The sequence below is a fragment of the Tyto alba genome, unplaced genomic scaffold (assembly GCF_018691265.1).
Source record: "Tyto alba isolate M040663 unplaced genomic scaffold, T.alba_DEE_v4.0 Super-Scaffold_14, whole genome shotgun sequence".
Taxonomy (NCBI): Eukaryota; Metazoa; Chordata; class Aves; order Strigiformes; family Tytonidae; genus Tyto; species Tyto alba.
Window position 1 is genome coordinate 53,793,976 of NW_024881276.1, and position 21,157 is coordinate 53,815,132.

Consider the following 21,157-nt stretch of genomic DNA (forward strand, 5'->3'; position numbering starts at 1 on the left):
CACAGAAAACATTAAGCCAGCTCGGTACGACTCTTTGCAATAAACTAATGGTAAGTCGCGGGGGTCTTTGGAGAGGTGATCTGACAGAGTAAGAAAGAGTAACTCTGTTAGTAAGCGTGTTTTGATACACAACATTTTTTGCAACCAGACGTTTCAAAACGCTTTATGAAGGGGGCTGTTAAGTATTCCCAAGCCACACACGGTAAAAAGGAGCTCAGGAAATTTCTTCAAGTTCACACAGTGGGCACTGAAAAAGACAGGACTAGAGTTAAAAGGTCCTGGCATCTATCCCCAGCTTCAATGGCACAGCCTCGCCCGGCTGTGCTCCTGCCTTGCTCCTTGCACCCATTTCTAGACAGGTCTTAGTCAAATTACCTTCCAGTGACTCCCTCTCCCTACCTGTATGCAATAAAAGCATGGACAAAACTAGTGATTACTAGATAGCTGACCTGTAACACACTCCGTTTTGCCAAATTGCTTTAAATTTCTCAGAACAGAAATGCTAGAGATTGCCAAAGGAATCCAACGCTATAAGAGGGTTACATTTGTTACCCCTTTTTCTGGTCATATCTCATAGCTGAAGCATGGACAACAGTAACTGAAAAGGGAACCTCAGTACACAGAATTGCCTAGGCCAGCCAGTACCATGCAAAGGGCAGCCTAACAGATAAACTTCCAGTGTAACAGACATGAAATTTAAATGAAATGATGGCCAATTAAATAAAACACCTTATCAGGTAAACCAGAGATAAAAATTACTTATTTCATCTACCACATTGCCTGGTGCATCCAGGGCTGTTGTAAAACCGATTCTGGCAACTAGTGTAAGTGAACTCTGATCCTATTCAGACAAACCAGTCACTACAAGGATAAACCAAAAAAACTATTTAGCTGAGCACATACAACTGGTTTGTCCAGACTACTTTTAATTACTCCTCATGCTCATAGTTCCTCTTGGAGAAAATGCCATGGCCCCGTGTTTAATTGGTAGCAGGCTATATTTTCATTACATGTTGCTGTATCCATAATGTAGACAATACCCAACACCCTGAATGCCCCATCAAAAGCTGCTTTTTAATCTGTTGTCTGAATCACTCGTGGTATATTTCAGGTGTGATAATTTGTCATCCCCAAAGCTGTCAGGGAGAGAGATGGTACCATAGCTCTGTAATAATCAAAATGATTCTCTGTTTCACTGACTGAGGTCATTCTGCAATTTCCCCTCTAGCAGAAACCCCCCCCCCCTTTTTTTTTTTTTTCCCCCACAGACATCCTGCTTCCTCCTCCTTACAGTCTGTCTGGCACTGTTTTAAATACTGAAGAGTCAATCTTAATTCATGATCGGAGATGCCTATCAATTTCCTTGGTTGACTTTATGTGTAGTAGGTCAGGTCTTCCAATATTATTCTTTATCTGACTCCAAATACCAAATGCAGTGCACAGTTGGGGGTGGAGGAAATAAAGCACCTAATCTTAGTGAAGTTATTTGTGAAAAAGCCTTTCTAGCTTTTAGAACAAGGATGCCGGCAGATATACTTAACTGTGTTCCGAAGGGGTTATTTTTCTGAATAACACAATACTATCTACACAGTATTTTAGCTACTCATCCACAACACAAAGATGGAGAACATAAACAGACACAAAGGGTAATCTTGGGATTCAGGCTTCTTGATGCTTGCAATCATACATTTTGTACCAGTCACGAGAAGTTGACCTTTTTGTATATGCACATGTACATGTCTGCCTTAGATGTCTAAAGGAATTTCTAATTTAAGTGATAATTACAGGTAAATAGAAGTTAAAAGTTTACATATGCACACAGAAGTGAAATCTATTGGATACAATGGGGAGGCATGACTTACATTCCTCTCATACCTTGGGCAATTTCTCCAGGTTCTACTCCATGTACCATTTATTTTAAGATCTGATGTTAACAAAACCACTGCTTGGTGAGAGAAATATTTACTCTTTCTCTAAACTAGAATTTCTCTCCAACGTCAGAATGAGCTGAGGGCTAAAGCAAGCAAAATTTAGTCCTAAACCCAAGATAGCTTCTCCACGTGAGATACATGTATCTCTCTGAAGTCCCGTAACTTGACAGAGTTCAAAAAGGCAGTTCTGGCTCTGTAGTATATGTGGTTACCTATATTGTCGCAAAAGACCACATGCTAAAGCAGTTGCATTTTTAACAAAAAGGGTGATGATGTTGTGTTCTACGTATTTTGACACTGTTCTGCATGACATCCTTGTCTCTAAATTTGAGAGACAATTTGATTTTACAGATGGACCACTCAGTGGGTAAGGAATTGCCTGGATGGTCACACTCAAAGAGTTGTGGTCAATGGCTCAGTGTCCAAGTGGAGAGCAGTGATGAGTGACGTTCCTCAGGGATCGGTGTTGGGACCCGCACTGTTTAACATCTTTGTTGGCAACACGGACAGCGGCATTGAGTGCACCCTCAGCAAGCCTGCTGATGACACCAAGCTGTGTGGTGCAGTCAACAGGCTGGAGGGAAGGGATGACATCCAGAGAGACCTGGACAGGCTGGAGAGGTGGGCCCAGGCAAACCTCATGAAATTCAACAAAGCCAAGTGCAAGGTCCTGCACATGCATCGAGGCAATCCCAGGCACAAATACAGGCTGGGTGAGGAGTGGACTGAGAGCAGCCCCAAGGAGGAGGACTTGGGGGTATCAGTGGATGGAAAACTGACTGTGAGCCAGCAATGTGCACTCACAGCCCAGAAAGCCAACTGTGTCCTGGGCTGCATCAAGAGAAGTGTGGTTAGCAGGTCAAGCGAGGGGATTCTCCCCCTCTACTCTGCTCTAATGAGACCACACCTGTATGTAGTACTGTAATCAGCTCCAGGGCCTCCAACATAAGAAGGTCATGGACCTGCTCAAGTGGGTCCAGAGGAGGCCACGAAGATGATCAGGGGGGCTGGAGCACCTCCCTTATGAGGCCAGGCTGAGCGAGTTGGGGGTATTCAGCCTGGAGAAGAGAAGGGTCCAGGGAGACCTTATAGCGGCCTGCCAGTGCTCACAGGGGGTCTGAAGGAAAGAAGGAGAAGGACTCTTTATGAGGGAGTGTAGGGATAGGACAAGGGGTAATGGTTTTAAACTGAAAGGATAGATTTAGACTAGACATAAGGAAGAAATTCTTCACTGTGAGGGTGGTGAGGCACTGGCACAGGGTGCCCAGGGAAGCTGTGGCTGCCCCCTCCCTGGAAGGGTTCAAGGTCGGGTTGGACGGGGCTGGGAGCACCCTGGGCTGGGGGAAGGTGTCCCTGCCCGTGGCAGGGGGGTTGGAACTAGATGATCTTTAAGGTCCTTTCAAACACAAACCATTCCATGATTCTATGAGATTTTAAATTTTTCTCATTGAGCCCTATGTTGCTACACTCACAGCTAGTGAAACATCTGACTTACTAAGAGAGGGGGGATTACAGCAATCAGCTTCAGTGATGTACAGAAAAACTTCCCCAAAAGACTCCAAATTTACTTTCTTATAGGAATACATGAGATTTAGAAAATACGTGGCTGTGTGTGTAACACCCAGGCCTGGACCTACTGCTGCAACTCCACCAGGAATGAACTTGCCCTAAACTCATGCCAAATATCATCAGCTGAGCTTAAAACCCTGTAGCTGTAAAACTTGCGGCGGGATACCCTTTCTTAGTAGATATAGCTTTTCTTTAATGACTTATTACAGTTTCCTCATGCAACTTCTACTTAATGTTGCCTGGTCAGCTTGCACGGGACAACAAATGCTTACCACTTCCTTGGATGGGTACAGGACACATTTTACTCCAAGTAAAATGAGCTTGTTTCTGCACCATGCACAGTTAGGCCCCTGTAAGGGACCTGTATGTTTCTGCAGGGACTCAACTTCAATGCAGTAAGCTCGGAAAGTGTTCAGTGATACCAGCTCCCTGGATAACTTCTCCCTCCTGTTTGTGCTGGGGGTTGGCAGGTTGGGAAACAGAATCTAAGTCCATGTTTGTCAAGGACTTTTTCTGGCTTCGTGTATAAGCCAAAGGGACTTACTCTTACCTGTGTGTACAAACATGTGCTTGACGTAGTTCTGTTTGGCGGTGAAAGTCTTGTTACAGAGAGTGCACTCGTAAGGCTTTTTTTCGCCTTGCCCACCTGCTGTGCTGTGGCCCGCAGATGGGGCCAAGGGCTGTGGGGCTGGCAGCTGGGCAGTAAAGGTTGACAGGCCAGGCTGGGACACTGTCACAAACTGTGTCTGTTGGCCAGCTAAAGGCTGGGGCAGGCTGAAGAGAAAAGGCTTAGGGCCACTGCCAGCAGACTGTGTGGTGAAAAGGGCAGGCAGGTAGGTGTTGCCAGCTGTGCCAATGACCTGAGTGTTGCTGGTCAAAGTCAGTGGCATCCTCAGATTGCTGGTGAGGGTTTCTGTCTGGCGTAAGTAGATCTGTGTGGTTGGCAATGGCTGGGCAACAGTTGTGTTGACAGAAGGCTGCAAAGCCCCCTTTTCGGTGCTGTTATTGACTGTGAGCACTTTGCTGTCCATTTCAACGTCATTGCTTCTCTCTGGCGAGGAAGAGTTGGCATCTACATGCTGCTGCTGCTGCTGCTGCTGCGGCTGAGTGCCATCAGCAGGGACGTCATTTTGATCTGCTTGAGAAGGTTCTTGCTGTCCATCCCGGCCCAGACCGGCCGTAAACTGCTGCTCTATGGAATCGGGCTCAGTGCCAATGGAGGAACTGACTCCCGAGTCAAAACTCTCCCCTTTGGGCTCACTCTCAGTGCCTTCTGCTTGGTCAGTGTCCTCAGTGCACTCCTCAGACTCATTGCGTTCAAGGATCTGCACCCTCTGTTGGCCATAGTAGTCATAGTCATCCTCCATCTCCTGCTTAATATGGATGTTGCCCATCAGGGTTTGAATTCGGACAGGGCGTGGTTGCTTGCGGCAGTGTGTGGTCTCTGGAGTGGTGGAGAGGTACCGCTCCATCTGCTGTGACCGTTCGTGGATCCGGGTAATCCAGCTGGGGTCTTCCATGTGATGGTCCCTGGGGAGCCCCAGGGCTGTTTCATGGTGGCTGACCACAGCTCCGCTGTAAAAGGAGCGCTCCCCACTGCCATTTTGCATGGAACAGGCATAGAGGGCCGAATAGATCCTGTCCACACTGTGCTGTGAATGGCTCTGCAGGTAGCCAGACTCTGTGTCGGTGCTCTGCCCCGAGGTGCCTGATTCAGGTGTTCCCCTGGGTGTCTCCTGGCCAGAATCCTGAATCACTGGGTAGACCTCTCCCACGTTTTGTGAGACAATCCTTGTGCACTCATCAATCACAGTCTTGATCTGCAGGATGCTGGCAGCTGTGAGGATTTGGAGGGCCTCCGATTGTGAGACCCGCAGCACCCCGCTGTACATGAAGTCAATGAGCTTTTGCACAGACTGGACTGACACCACTGAGGGGATCTCGATGTCGCTGTAGCCCAGCAGCAGCTTGTCCTGGAAGAAGGGGCTGCCAGCCGCCAGCACACAACGGTGGGCGCGTAGCATGCTCCCGTGGATGCGGACCGTCACGTCACAGAAGTGGCCACGGTTGCGCTGCTCGTTGAGGGTCTCGAGCACAGAATTGCTGAAGTTGTGAAGGTTGATGCTATGAATGCGCTCTGTCATCCCCTTGCAACTGATGTTACCTGTAGCAAAGCAGGTGAGAGACAAAAAAAAAAAAAAAAGAACAGAATGAGTCTTGTCCTCTGCAGAGCCACAGTCAGGGCACTGGTGAAGGTGACTGCCCACTGGGTAAACAAAGGGATTATACTGTAAAAATCACATACAAAGGCACCCGATAAGAAGACATCATCTCTTTAAGGCTAGAAGTAAACTTTGCTACTCATTTGCAGAAGCTCAAGTCCTGAATTTCTGGACAAAAGCAAAGACAGGTGTAGCTGGTCCTAAATTCCAACCACATTCCTGGGCCTTGGACTTCCTATCAGTTTATCTGGCGTTAAAAAGCCTAGAGCCAGCCAATTGTAAACACTGAGCACATGGATTAAAACTGGATTTTAGGCTGTTCAGATGTGGACCCCTGAGAGAAAAGACCAGATTCTTACTTTAATGACTGCTTACACCAAGTTGTTAACTCAGAGAGTCTATATGAAAATATGATTTCTATCTAGATTGGTATTTTAAGGAATTTGGACCCCGTGTTTTACAGTACGGTTACTTGTATCAAAAAAACTGGCAGTCACTTTGTAAAATCCAAATCTGGTTCAAGATTTAGGCTGTAAATGTTCTAAAATCCCACGCACAGTTTTGTCTGGGGTTGTGGTTTAGAACATTTGCTACCCAATAGTGACAAACAGTCCTCTGTAAGAATCCAAAGCGAAAGTTAACATGAGCTGTCCCTTTCATTTTTAGCATATCCCAAGTTCTGACTGGCACCAGAATGCCATCACTTAAAAACAAATGTTCTCCTGCTGTTATTTACTTGACAGAAACTGGAAAATTACAGACATTTACTCTAAGGAAGACTTTGTCTTACTTTGGCTGAATAATCTAAATAGAAAACAGTTTAGAAAAGCACCTAACCAATTTGGGTACAGACCCAACATATCCTTCAAAATTAACTTTTAAAAGTGACTAAAAAATAACTTCTTAATCTCTCAGTCCACTTTTCCCTACCTCAACCTTGACTGCTTTGGTTTTAATGCTTTTTCATTTCCTTTCCTTTTTTTTACTCATTTTTTGTCTATTTAGATTTTGATGGGCAGAAACTATGATTTCACCTTTTAACTATGAAGAACCAACTGTCCTTTGAGAGGTAAACAAATAAAACAATATTAATTATTTCTTTCTCTTAGCATTTGTAGTAGACATATCACCTTGCTTCCCAGAAAAGTATGCAAAGCAATGCAAAATCACCACTAGTATTACAAGCATTTTGTCTTGAATATTCCTACCAAAGCTACAACATCTCTTGCCACAATTATTTGTTAACGTGTGAGAATCCGAAAGTGAAATTTTAGTAGAGAAGCATGAGTAAATTAAACTAGCTTATTGTCACTGTCTGTTTTAAAGAAATACACAGAACAAATAAATGGCATTGAAAGCTGTTTCTTATACATGCCTTTTCACCCAACAATGTCCCTCTGCTCCAGCCTAAGGGGTGCTTTATATCTCATACACAGGCAGTAGTAGAACACTACTCACTGCAACGTGCAGGAAGATGTGGCGTCCTCCCTGCTCTGCCTTTTCTTTCTCATTTATGCACTCGTGACATCTCTAGCACCCTCTGTTCTGGTGGTTCAGAGAGAAACCACACTGGACACAGGTGGTTATTTTAATTCTCTGAAGTAGCTGCATGATAAAAGGGAAGCACAAAGGTCAGGAACTGGAAATCCTGGTGGGGCCAAGCTGTCTGGCCATGAAGTATGATGTTAACAGATGTAAATCAGTCAGTATCAGAAGGGTACTAATTGCCATGTAGATTAGTGCATGATGCGGATGCTCACATAGCAGAAACAAGGAGGAAACCACTAACAGTATCATGGAGGTCGTGAATTACATCTGTTTTGTTCATAAGCTCTTCTGGGAAACCTGAGTTTCCTCCTCTGATGAGAATGAACATAGGACTGGAAAACCATCTCAGAAACCGGGCGACTTTCCTTCAAGGACACTGCAACTATTATTACAAAAAATAATGTACAGAAAAGATGTATTCCCTCCTTCCAGATAGACTGATTCTCCAGAGGCCTTCAGGACAGTTCCAGATGCTTCCCTTCCCAACGTGTCAGATCACATAAGGATTCAAAATGTATTTACGTAAAAAGTCAGAATCCTTGATCTGAAAGGAAGACAACTTGGTAAAAGCTTTGTACTCATGGGGAAACAGAAGGGTGAAAAATTAATGATAAATAGATAACACCCCTTCTCAAGACCTGCTGTAGGCCATGGCAAGTGACTGCACATCTACCCATTATATCTGCATCTCCCTTTGAGTGGTTGCCTAACAGTATGCTAGAAATCTTTCCATCAATAAATATCATTCATTACTTGGTTTTCATTACTAGTGCTTCCTCTTCATGCAAACATTTCTTTAAGATGTGCTTCTGGAAAAGGGAATGATCTCTAGTTTATGTTTTGCTTTGTCAAATGAGGTATTTGATAATAAGAAGAAACATGCAGATATCTAACTCAATAAACCAAAAACCCTGCCTTGCACATGCACAAGGTGGAATATTCCACACATACCAGAGATGCTATGGACAGGTCTCTTGATTTGAGCAGGTGCATAGAAATCTACTTAGTTCCTATGCAGCTTGGCAGGTAAAATGAATTTTGAGAGTGGAACTCTGAAAAATGCATCCTCAGGACAACTCCCTTCCAGAAATGTAGATATGCACCATGAGACTGGATGACTTCTTGGGAATGTGAATTCTGACACTTATCCACAAATCATGTACAGAAAGGAGGAAGGGAAAGGTTCATCTGCACGTTTCAGCAGCCTTTCTCAGGTCCTGGCTGTGGGAAGCAAGAGCTGAGTAGCCACAATGTATTTGGTCATTAGCTAACTTGATGAAAACAGCCAGCCGGGGTTAATCAAGACTAAAGAAAAGATGTTTGTATGCATTTATGAGAGTGATGTGAATAGCTCTCCTATAGGAATTGATTTAGGATGCACCTTGAGGTGTAGGAACTGGTCTGAAAGTCAACTGAGTCAATTCATAAAAGGCACAGAATACGTTTTGGTTGCTGTTGATTGATAACAGAGTTTTCCTTTAAAAAAAACCCTCTCCTCATTTCTTTACTTCCTCAAATGAAACTGGAACATCTACCACTTCAAGTGAGAAACATCTGAAATTGACTCCTTAAGGATAAAACAATAGGGGTTGGTAGAATAGACACATGGTAAAAAAAGCTAATACAGATTTTGAGGATCTTTCTTCGAGGCCACCTTCCTTGACATTCATCACTGAAAACCATATCTATCCAAAGTAAACGGGACCAAATAATTTGCAATAGTGTCACAGACGCTACTACATAAACCACAGCAGTATAAAAGAGCAGCTTTAACAAATTCAGGAGATTGGTCTGTAGCAAAACTTGCTGTCCCATGCATGAAACGGTGTCCAGATCCAAGTCTTGTGGTTGTCCCTTACTGTATGATGTTCTAAGCTGAAAGTCCAAAGGCGATGCTCCCCATAAAAGGTGGAGTTGCCAATGCAGGTTTGATTCTAAAGTAAGTGTCATATGCTGACAAAGACTACTTGAGCCTTGGACAAGCCAGGAAGTGTGTCAGCTCTTCACAAGACCCAGCTACACACACGCACACTCACCTACTCGTCACTGTACAGAATGACTGGCTCAGGAAAAAGACTGCTGTCTCAGGCTCTTCTCAGGCCTGCCACTCTTTTAAGCTCGAGACAGTGGGAACCTTTCTGTGAAATTCAAGTGGTCTTTGTTAAATGCACCCCCCCAAATCCCCCCCCCCCTTCTTGTCCAGTAAACATGATGTAGAGATCCCAATGGACTTATTCTGAGAAACTCCTGTAAAATGGTTTTGTCCCCTTTCTGTGAAGCCAGTTCTGATTGGAGGGGTATTGAGAAACCATATAGGAAAGAATGGGTGTGAAAATGCAAAGGCCATTCTTACCCAGATGGGCAATGAATAGGCGTTTGCCAGTTCAAAAAAAAATATAAAAAGAAGAAAAAAGCAGAAAAAAAAGGAAAGAAAAAAGCCCAGACAACTGCACAGATTATGCACATTTGCAATCCTCCTGGGATGCAATTTGAAGCTGGCATGGCATAAAGGTGAAACATATTACTGTGCAACTTTGAAAAAAGCTCCGTTTGCCCATATGCAAATGTACCGATTAAACTGTCAGGCTATTCACAGAAACATGCATGGAATTCATCCTCAACTAGTAAGAAGGAGCACAATGTGGATGGGAAAGGAAAAAACTTTTGTTGTGTAATACATGACTGAGTGCTCAGATTAGTGTTTCCCTGAATCTCATCCACCCCTCCTGCTGACTTTTATGCTATGGGCATTCAAATGAAAGTAGAATTTACCATGACAATAACAATGACAACCTCTTCAAGTACAGTACCAAAGGGGAAGGCAATGGCAGAAGAAAACAACAGGCAATGGACTCCTGGAAGATGCTATAGAAAATGTGGAAGTGCAGCAGTGAGGTACATCAAGCATGCCTTGAAGGCAGTTTTCTACTTGCCAAAGTTACCATACATACCTGGGGTATGTACCCCTACATAAAGTTAGAAAGGTATGGCTCGCAAAGATGACTTTTGTTTGTCAAAACCATAAAAAACTATCCCAGCCAACACGTGATTCAGTAGAGCTACAAAGATGTGTGGAATATCGAAGACTGCAGGCCACAGACAAATGGCTATGTTGTACATTTGGAAATATACTTAGTAAGGTTTTTTCGTACAGCCACTAGATGTCCTTTTCTGCCAAGCCAAAGCTTACAGCTTTAATGCTCATAACTGAAAGATATCACAGAATTTGATTTTCTCTAGTGTCCTTTAAAATCACAGTATCTCAAAGCTCATTGCACAGTAATGACTACCATTTCTAGGAACACAGTGATGATGAAACCACCACAGCTACTGTAACTCAGCAGTAGCTCAGTGCATAGCCTTCACCTAAAGCAAAACTGCCTAGGACACTGGAATCCAAGATCTTTTTGTAAATGTACTGTGTGGTCTTTCACAGGAATAACTAGCAGAGTGAATCCCAAAGGCTCTGTCTTGCTTTCATACTTACAGGGAAAAAGAATATTAATCTTACATCCTTGAGAATTTGTAGTCTTGCTGAGACAGATATAGATTAAGGTTTTGCCTCGATTTTCTGCAGTAGCAGTTAGAAAATTGTTTGGCAACCCATCTCACTGATACTTAGACAAGATTAACTAGAACTAGCTTGATACTGTTGCCTAGTTTGTCTTCCTGATGAGCTTCTCAAGCCTCACACTGAGAAGAATCCACACTTTGAGCAACAGTAGAAAAGTTGGGGGTGTTATATCTCATATAGAATATGGTATCGTTATATTCTTATAATCAAAATGACAAGTGCCTCCCTATGTGAGACAACACCCTGGGCTAAAACAAAAATGTGGAAGTTAGGATTGGTAGGCTTTCTTCCTGCTTCTGGAGATGTTTCTCTGTAATCCAGCCACTAGTTCCTGGGAGCACCACAAACCTGAGTAACCTGCTGCTGCTGGAGACAAGCATTATCATCTACTCCCTGCTCCCTTCCTCTACCATGCGTAGTTTTGGAAATCTGTAATCCTTGGTCTCTATACCAAGTGTTAGATGACCACATCCTCCTGTTTGTATCAAAAGGATGCATTAGATTCTTCAGACAGTCATCTAGTCTACTCCTTTTCCTCGTGGTGGGAACAATCTACCTACACTGTCTCTTTAGAAATTTGTCTAACATCTTTGCAAAAACCAACATGGGCGATTTCCACTCCCTCGCCAGACAGACTGTCTACTATCTTTACAGCAAGAAAGTTTTCCTGGTACTCAACTTTGAAACCAATTACTCATCCTTTCCTCCAGCAGACACAGGGAACTATTGACCACTTTCCTCTTTACTACACTCTCTCATACATTGGAAGGTGCCTCAATTTTCTTCTTTAGACCTATATTTTCTAGAAAATACAAACTCAGGTCTCTCAATCACTTCACTGGTTATATGTACTTTCCTCATTCTTACATTCTTCTGTCTTCCATCCAGTTTGTCTTTTCACTTAAGTCGCAGTGCCCTAAAGTGGATAAAGCTGAGTGAGGTGAATGTAACAATTGTCTGAGGCACTTCATATATGACACTCTTTAAAGACCTTACAGAACAAATGAAACCAAGCAAAGCAAGCCTTGTTATCCAAAGAAAACTACCGATTTTCCTTTAAGAAAGGTAAGTCTTAGTAAAGAATCCTTAATTTGGAATGAAAATCTCAACTCTTGCATAAACATGACAGTTCAGTGGAAATACAGCGCTTCCATCACAACATATGAAAGCTACTATAGCCCTACAATTTCCACAGGAAGTTTCCTCATTTCCATATATTAGCGTCTCCCGTTCCAAACTTAGTACCATAACCATGGGTGCTTTCTTCGGCTCTGATGACACGATTTATCCCTAGTGATGAAGTTTTTTTTTCTGCTATTCTCAAGTTCGTTGCTCTAAAGTAACACTGGATTAACAGAGAAAAAATTCTTATCTAGTGTTTCCATACACAAATTAGTCCTGCATCAGGTTCCAACTCTCTGGGACCAAATTTAGTGGAGCAACATTTTTTCCACTCAAGGAAGTGACTTGAATTCAAATCTTGAAAGCCTGGTGGCGACTGACTGCTCAGTATATCTCAATGATACTAGAGAGGCCAATTTAGCCAGTCCTCGTCAGGCTGATTCTCCTGAATATTTGGCCTCATTCTGAGCAGGGGCCTGCAAGAGGAAAAGCTTGTATGGAGTTTCAGGAACACAGAAGAACATTTGTATCCTCAGCAGGAGATCTGACCAGGAGCAGCCCTTGCTTTCAGTTGCTTTAAAGGTTTGCTGGAGTTTTCACCCAATCATCTGCTCGAACATCTTGAAAATCAGTATCTCCTTCTATAATATCTATCCAAAACAAACACCAGATGACACTACACGAATTGCCCTAACCCTACCAGATTGTTGTTAGAATCAAAATATGTAGCAGTCTACATTTAACAGGAAGTACTGTATTTTTACCAGCACAACATCTATTAATGTGTCAGTAATATACTCTATGGAAGAAAGAATCACTGTGTTCTGAAAGCTGTCAAACTTCTCTGAATTTCATAGTCTAATAACTACGTTTATTTGAAAGACAGAAATGCATGCACACACAAACACAACCTTATTCTCCAAGGAGCAAACATATTGAGTAGACGGCTAGTAAGAAATAGTTTGCTTAAACTTTGTTCAGGAGACATGCTTTTCTGCAGACTAGAAAATGTTCAGCAAATTTCCTATGGACAATTTATTCAGTTAATTGCCCTGTCCTTTTTAGCAACTACCTAATGATAAGATATCCATTTTACATAAAACTGAAGACTAAACCATAGGTGTTCTGTACATAAGATTGCTTGTATATCCAGTGGGCATAAATCGTCAATGTCAGGCATAAAAGCCTCTATTTCAACCTACACATTTGGGGAACAGGCAGTGAACCACCCTCCTATGTTTTGCCTGAAAGACTGCGGGAGGAGTCTGCCAGCACTAATCCCGTTTGCACTACAACCCGCAGGCGGCAATGTCTGTGCCTCAGTTTGCCTCACATGTAGAACAAGGACAGCATCACACACCCAATTCTGCAGAAGGACTGCCCGCCTTAATTAATCATAACAAATTGTTTTGCGTTCCTTGGATAAAGAACACTACAGACAGATCAAGAATTAACTCCATAGGTCTCTTCAAATTTTGTTCTCCAGGCTAACAAAAATGAAGCTTTCCTCTCACACTACTCTAGTGCCTTGACTCCTTTATACCTCTTTATGATGAGCATCCTACTCACAGATGTATAACACCAGGTAAAAACTAGCTCCAATTCATAGCAGTCTGGTGACCAAGGGCTTCAAAGTGTTACAGCATATTCAGCTATTTTTAAGTTAAAGAAATACTCGATTTTTATCTAGAGTATTTACTTTTCCCACTTTCACTCCAATTTGTATTCTTGCTCTTTTAGGAACTCCAAAGATACTTTAGAGTAAAGAAAGTATACCCAAAAGCCATTTTATTCCCAGGCACGTATTTGGGGTCCACTCCAATATACATCCACTGTAAATACTGGCACACATATACACACACTCTGCTTCTTTCAGTTCCTCGCTCAGCCCTTGTCTGCAGACCCTCTGCTGCTACAGCCATGCCACCATATACCCCTAGCACAGACACAGACTACACTGAATCGGGATGCTTCTTCTGTAGGTATCTACAACACCTCCAAGCAACATACACTATGTTAACAGAAGAATCACCAAAGCTGTTGTCACATCTGCATTAATGGGGATTTCAACATGCTGGACATATCTTTACAAGAGTGTTAATTCCTGTGCCCCGGACAGCTGTAACCTATTTATGTTAGCAAAAGATAGGATCACCAAATAACATTTTAATGCTCTTTTTTAAAACTTAAAGGGAGAAAACAGTTTGTACACTGCCCTCTTGCAACTGGAAACAGAGAAAACAACGTCGCCACGTGATGGCACCATTTCCTAGGAAGAGAAATGAAGCTGTGCTCATCCCTTCTTCAGTAAGGAACATTTTCATTTTCTACATGGAGACTGTTTCAACTGCGCTTGCTTGTTCCCAGAGAGCTCATGCAAGATCCAGCCAATCCCCAGCATGGCCCAACTGTTTTAACTGGCTATAAGTTTAAGGCAGTTGGGATCTTTAAACATCTAGGTGCACCTATTGCTAGTTTTCCTTTGCAGTGCCCGGTACCGTTATGTGGAGGGCATTACACTGCACTCCTGGACCTGCAGCGGGAGAGCCACTGAACAGGGAAGAGGTGAGATAGGCCAGCAATGCCCATGAAGTTACAGTGTGAACACTCTCCACTCAAACAAAGAACAAGGGGAAGCTTCTTGGGGAAAATAAACTGTTTAGAAAATGTAGGCAAAGTGATTTATTTTGCTATTCTATGGTCCTGAATAAAAGCCTACTGTAGCCATTAGGAATACCTTCACCTGCTTTAAGGGTTTTTGTTTAAATCCTGATAGTGTATTTCAGACTGAATACCGGTAAGGGAAGTGAACAGGGATTGCTTTTGGTCATCTTGCTGTGGTAGACTATATAAACTTATATCCTCTCTCAGAAGCACTGTTTAGGGAGGAGAAGGGACTGAGGTTGGAGGTGGGAGCTGAGTCTGAAGGAGGAATGAATTAGAAGGATAATAGGTGCAAATATATTAAAACATGTCTCCAGAAGAGACAATTGCTATTCCATGAACTCTTTCAGGTTTGCCCTGTATTGTTAGGTTTTTCCCCCAGGCAGAAAGACAAGGAGGAAAAGCTTATCAGTTTGAGTGTGGTTAAATACAGTAAGCCTGAAAGCCTGTGGGCTTTGGTTAAAAGGAAAATATAGATTAAAACCTTTTAAGATAATTACCTGTTTAGAAGGTTTCTATTCAAGCTAGAATCCTCTACAGGGAGTGTTTGTAGCCGTCTGTTAGGAAAAGGGTGCAGTCAGAAATGTTTGACTTTTGTGGGAGAGCTGCTGTCTGTGGAAGAGCACTGCTTATACCCTCCATGTTTTGAGAGAAAGACCTTTTAATGTAGGAAATTTTGTTCTGGTCACAGAACTACTGGCTGATGGCAGAAACAAGGAACGGAAGAAAAACTGTAAATGCCAGACCTCAGGGCTGGGAAAAGGATTCTTTTATCTCTTCCAGTGGCTGTGCCTCAGCCTTGATCAGAGGAAGGCTATCACATGAAAATGCTAGATTTTATTTGGTTATTTTTTCCATTTATCTTTTTTTATCTATTAGTGAAAGGGTAATTGTTAACTAGTACAGCTGGGTGCTTTGGTGAATATTTCAACTTAGAAATATCGTGAGACAGATATTCATACTGTTTTGGACTGTGGCTTCTTTATTTTGAGTTTATGGGATGAGTGTTCAGGCCTGCTTGTAATTCAGATTTAAATATCAGTGCGAAACAGCACATGCTTATGTGAACGATGCTGAAGGCCACAGGGAAAATTTCTGTTCTCAGTGAGACCTCTGTAATCCCTGGGAGCAGACTTATTTCCAAAATCACCTACTTAGTTTTGATAGGAAGAGAAATGTATGGCAAACCACTTTAATAAATGAAGGCAATCAACAAGAACACAGCATTCATAAGTGGCTTGATATCATCAGATGGATCTGTAGCATTAAATGTACACTGTCAGTTCCAATGCTTCCCCCCCACCCCCAAAGGGAAAAGGCCCTGGAATTACACATATGCACAACCATGCAGACACCAACTACAGGTGATACTAATACAGTGCATGAGAGTTATTTCTTCAGGCACATTCTACTCTCTACTCAGCCAAAAACATTAGAGATAGCATCTGGGAGTTTTATATTTGAATACAGGGAATATGCCCTGTTTTGAAACACTGCACAGGATCAAAGCATGAGGTATTTTTGGTAAAGTTAATATGGTTGCCTACACAGGCATGAAGCTGTGGGGAGAAGTCCCTTGCTCTGTTTTTATTTCCTCTATCATACCCCTTTTCACACAAAAATTGCTACTTTGTGGGGTTTTTTCTATCGGTGTAACATCAATAAATTACACGTTATCACTCCTATCACCTAGTTATAAAGAGCCTTTCAAGATTTTTAATAGATGCACAATATTGCTACACTTACATTTTCACTGGTTAAGAACTCAAAAATAGCTGTTGTGAGATTACTCTTAATTTATACTACTTCTCTCTTGTGGGCTTTCAAGAAGAAGCATTTCACCACATGTCACAGATTGATACAGAGTATATATTGCGCATCCCAGCCAGGGAGAGATCCGTTCAGTGTTTAACACAACAAAGCTGGGATGAGTAGGGGTTCTAGGATTTGTTTATCCTTTTTTTCATAGGCACAGTTAATTCCTCAAGGAGCTATTTGTGCTGACAGATTAACTAGAGATCTTGAATTCTCTTTGTATTCCAGTTCCTGAGTGGTAGATACATAAGACTAGATCTCATGTTATTTTAGCCTTGTAAATGACTCCACAGACAATGAAAACAGACACAGAAAACATAAATTAAAAGATGGCGCAATGGCATTCCCTCTAGAAACAATAATAATTGGCGTCCTTGGGAACCCAAACGCACAGTGCCAGCCAGAACACATCCCTGTGGTCCGCTGGGCACCAGGCTGCAAGGCAAATACCCTGATAGAAATGAAGGAGTTCAGCGGCACTCTGATGTTTTACAACTGACTTTCACCTATGGAGTAGATCAAACACCACATTTCTTGTGGAAATACAATGATTCTCCTCCACAACGTCCCCTAGCACACTTTATAAATATTAGTAGGCAGTATTAAACAGTACTTCGGTTTTATGTTTCAGGTTCTCTCCCAGTACCACGTTAAAGCTTCACTTCAAAAACGCTTTGAGTGAAAGAGCTCTCTTTGTCCAGTCAAGAACAATACAAGAATTGTTTTGGTTTTCTCTCATTTGAATACTGCTCTGGCCTTACCTTGTTTTAAAGTTACTGAGTGGGATCACAGCACAAAGATTACATGGCTGGTCTACATAGGTAAACAAGAGAAAAGAGGAGAAAGTGGGTACGGAAGCTTAAATGAAAACAGCAAAAAGCTCCAAGGTTAGACAGATTACAGTGGTGAAAAGGAACAGAAAGTGACCAAGTCTCTCTGAATATCTGTAACTCCTGAGTTGCATAGTTGCAACAAACCAGGCAACTAATGCAGGAGTCAATGTTTCTCAAAGCATGGAAGGGGTCCCCCCTACAGCACGCAAAGGACTAATGAAGAGAGATGTAAGCATTGAGATATGCAGGGTTTTAACAACACACAGTATGACAAAAGGAGAGTTAGATGTAGCTGCTTTAGTTTCTTTCAAGTAAGAGTCACCTGTCAAACACTGGGAAATCTTTTACATTTGACTCTGTTACATGAAGTGTCCCCCTGCGGATCATATTAGGCAAGTGGTACACTTGGTTTTGTCTTCTCACCCAACTAGGACAGAGGAGATGAGAGCAATAGCATGTGTGGTTAAGACATGAAATAACAATGATTGGCATGATTATGTTTGACATCCTTGAAGCAGAACAAATGAAGTGGCACTTCTGGTATGTGCAACTTCAGGAGGAACAACTACCAAAAGGAAAAAAAAAGAAGCAGAAGTTAGAAAGGGTCTGAAAGGGAAAGATAAGGAATTAAAATCCATAAGATCAGCAGGGAGGTGGCTGTAATAATACTTTATTAGAGTCTATATGCATATCCAAGGACAACAACAAAAAAATAAGGAAGCAGAAAATGCTACAATGGTTAAATAACAAGGTATAAGAGTTCATTAAAGCTGAAAATGTATCCTTCCAAACATGGAAATCATGCCCAAGTGACACTAGTAGAACTGAGCATAAACTGTAGCAGGCTTAGATGTAAAACAAAGATTAGGTAGGGTGAAGAGGAAATTTAGAGAAAAAAACACTAAAGGCATAAGGACAAATACTGTAATAAAACATTATTTAAACACATCAGATAGAGAAAGCTTTCAGAGCAATGACTGGTACCTAAGAAGTGCTGTAGATTATGTGGACTGATAGATTAAGTAGGCAAGTAGTAGACTCAGTGGGTTAGCTAGACTACTGATCTAGGAAAGCAGTAAAGGTAATCAAAGAAGTTACAGAAATTTTGCAGTGGAATTGACATTATTACTTTGATTTTCACAGTGGAGGATGCTGGAGGAAGGTAAGCTAGCTCAAGGGAAAACACTGCTCTGCAGTGTGCTGTTAAAAAAAAAATGCAAAACCTCATACAAAAACAAACAAAAAAATCCCAAACAACAAAAGAGTATTAGAACATCCTAATACATTGAACAGTGACAAACAGTTGTATAGTCACTCATTTAGTGAGTGAAGTAGTTTAAATGCTCATCCAATATACAAGGGAAATAATTACTAGAAGACTCACAACTTAAAGATTGACAATAAAGATCTATGGGGGGCAGACTCTGAAGACAGGAACAGGTAAACTCAGAAGCAGACTGCAGATATCTTACTGGCCAGTTACAGTATGTCTCAGTAGCTGCAGCATGACTTACAAACAGAAATATCACAGTATTATCAACTCACCTCAATATCTTAGGAATGGAAGATACGGAACTGTAAAGAGCAGTAAGACTTTTTATCCTTTTCCGTGGTACTTAGAAAAAACAGATATATTGAAGATGTATCTTCAACTTCTCCCCTGAAATCATGAAAGCTAGCAACTGGCACGGCTGTTTTAAAACAAAGCTGAAATTATGCACTGGGAGTTCTCTAAATGAAGAGCAGTAAGAAGAGCACTGAATACCACAAGAATTGACAACCTAGCACCAAGCCAGCATCACAGGGTCATCGAATAAGAGAATCAACATTTAGGATAATTAGACACATTTTCAAAAGCATCTATGTGTTATAAATGTGATTTTTGCATCAGTGAAACTTAGGCTCCAAAGTCACACAGTTGCTTCTGAAAACATACTCGCTGACTTCATAACTGAAGTACCATATGTTATTAGTCATTTCTCATGAGAAGAAAAGCCCGAGAGACCAACCTGACAAAACTCACTTAGTGTACTGATTAGGAATATAAAGACCAGTTCCTATCAGTAGTACAATATTTTACATCACCAATTCTTCAATGTATTGTGATGGCTTTTTCAACAGAGGCCGGGTGAACTCATCTTATAGTTTTACATATCTGTACTTGTACTTAGTTCTGTCTTTACGCAACGGAAGCAACATATATTTGCTTCTATGAAAACACAAGTTATTCCTGGCTGATATTTCTTTGATAATCTTACAGAGAGAAATATAAACTTATAGGACAAAGAAACCACTTATGACTGTTAAAAAGAGAAGCATTTACGAAACAAAATTTCAAATGTTCTATGTTCTGCAATATGAAAGTATAATTAAAGTGTTGCGACGTCAGTATTTGAGAACTATTGATGTCCTTGCTTCCATTTTATCTTGCCACAGAAAAGGTCCGTATCATTCTTAGATCATCTAAAATAGATATCTAAACATGTATCATTTCTTAGGTCACCAAAACCAACCTAAAAATATTCAGCATTAGCAAACACATACCATACACAGATTAGCAAAAATACAGATGAAATTACTGTTGACATACTGCCTGTCTCCAAAAACAAGGAAGCTGGTAGAATCAGGGCACCCCTCCTCCCCTCTGAGGGTGGAGATCATTTGAAGGCTCCAGAGCAGTTCCTATGAAATCACAGCCACAAATTTCCAGAGGCAGAAGGAAGACCATAAAGGCATGTAACAGTTCTCTTCCTGCCGCAGAACCTCAAAGAGAAATACAGGAAATCTAAAACATAAAGATGAGGCCAAACTACTCTCAGATCCATCTAGCCTCTATGTTAGCCCCAGACAAATCAAACTTGTTGATTCATGGGAAGAGAATGTTGGGTTCCTCTAGCTGCTCAGGAAAAAGAAAACCCAGAGTTTCCACATCCACTCTCAATGCTGTGTGGAGTTCAGGAAGCATGTGAGGTTCCCTCTCTGCCTTTCCTCATTGTGCTGGAAGGCTATCAAGCTACAAAAATCAGAACTTAGAAGGAGAAAAAGAAACCAGACCACTTCAAAGTTCCCATCCCGTAAAAGCTAAAAAATGCTGGAATTGGATGAAATCGGCCATGTCACTTGAGCACATATGGACAAAGTGTCCAGATGTGGTCCATCACTGGCAGTGTTTGTAAAGTGCATTCTATTTATTGCAAAAAACCCTCCCTGGTCCCTTGCTAAAATATAGCTTTAGAAAGTCCTCTTCCATCTCAATGTCTTGTCAATGACTGTTCCATGGATTTTTCAAAAATTATCCATGCCTCACTTTCCTTCTCAGCTTTCATTCCCTACCAGAATCTCAGGTCTCTGCAAGAATTGTGTGTTATAGAAAATCATAAAAATTGCTTCAGCAGTTTTTCCAATGATTGTACAACCTGCCTCTCAGTCCCATGGAAACTCTTTGCAAAGATGTTGCTTTTCCCTTGTCTGGAACAAATTCCATCACAGATGGACCATCCAATGTCTAAGAATAACTCTTTTAACTATCAATAGAGACAAAGAGATTCAGTTGCACTATTCCCGTGGGATTCCTTTCAGTTTGGACACATCTGTTAAGATGCATACATCAGAGCTTGAATGAAGTTTTTGTCTGATTGTATCTCTGAGAACTCGTGAAAGTTTCTGCCAAAATGATCTTATCTCTTGGCACTTGCAAAACATATAGATGCTTTCTGAAGGACTGCTGAAGTGGCCTATCCAGACCAAATCACTTTAAATACAGCCAAGTCCTGATGACTTCCTTTCCTCTCAGCAAAATCTTTAGAAGCTTTACCTGAGGCAGTTCAGCCTTCAAGCTAGGACCCTATCAACTTTATGTATTCTCTATCCATAAGCAAG

The 21,157-nt window shown here is 41.7% G+C and overlaps 1 protein-coding gene across 8 annotated transcripts in view; it reads right to left on the reverse strand.

The window, feature by feature from the left end:
- ZBTB20 (zinc finger and BTB domain containing 20) overlaps positions 1-21,157 on the reverse strand; it is a 485,842-nt gene that overhangs the window by 27,440 nt on the left and 437,245 nt on the right. For all 8 annotated transcript variants that reach the window (XM_042788414.1, XM_042788415.1, XM_042788416.1 and 5 more), the window contains one exon: positions 4,051-5,664. In XM_042788414.1, the coding sequence (XP_042644348.1) occupies positions 4,051-5,644 (1,594 nt within the window). In that variant the 5' untranslated portion in view covers positions 5,645-5,664. The remainder of the gene's footprint in view (positions 1-4,050; positions 5,665-21,157) is intronic.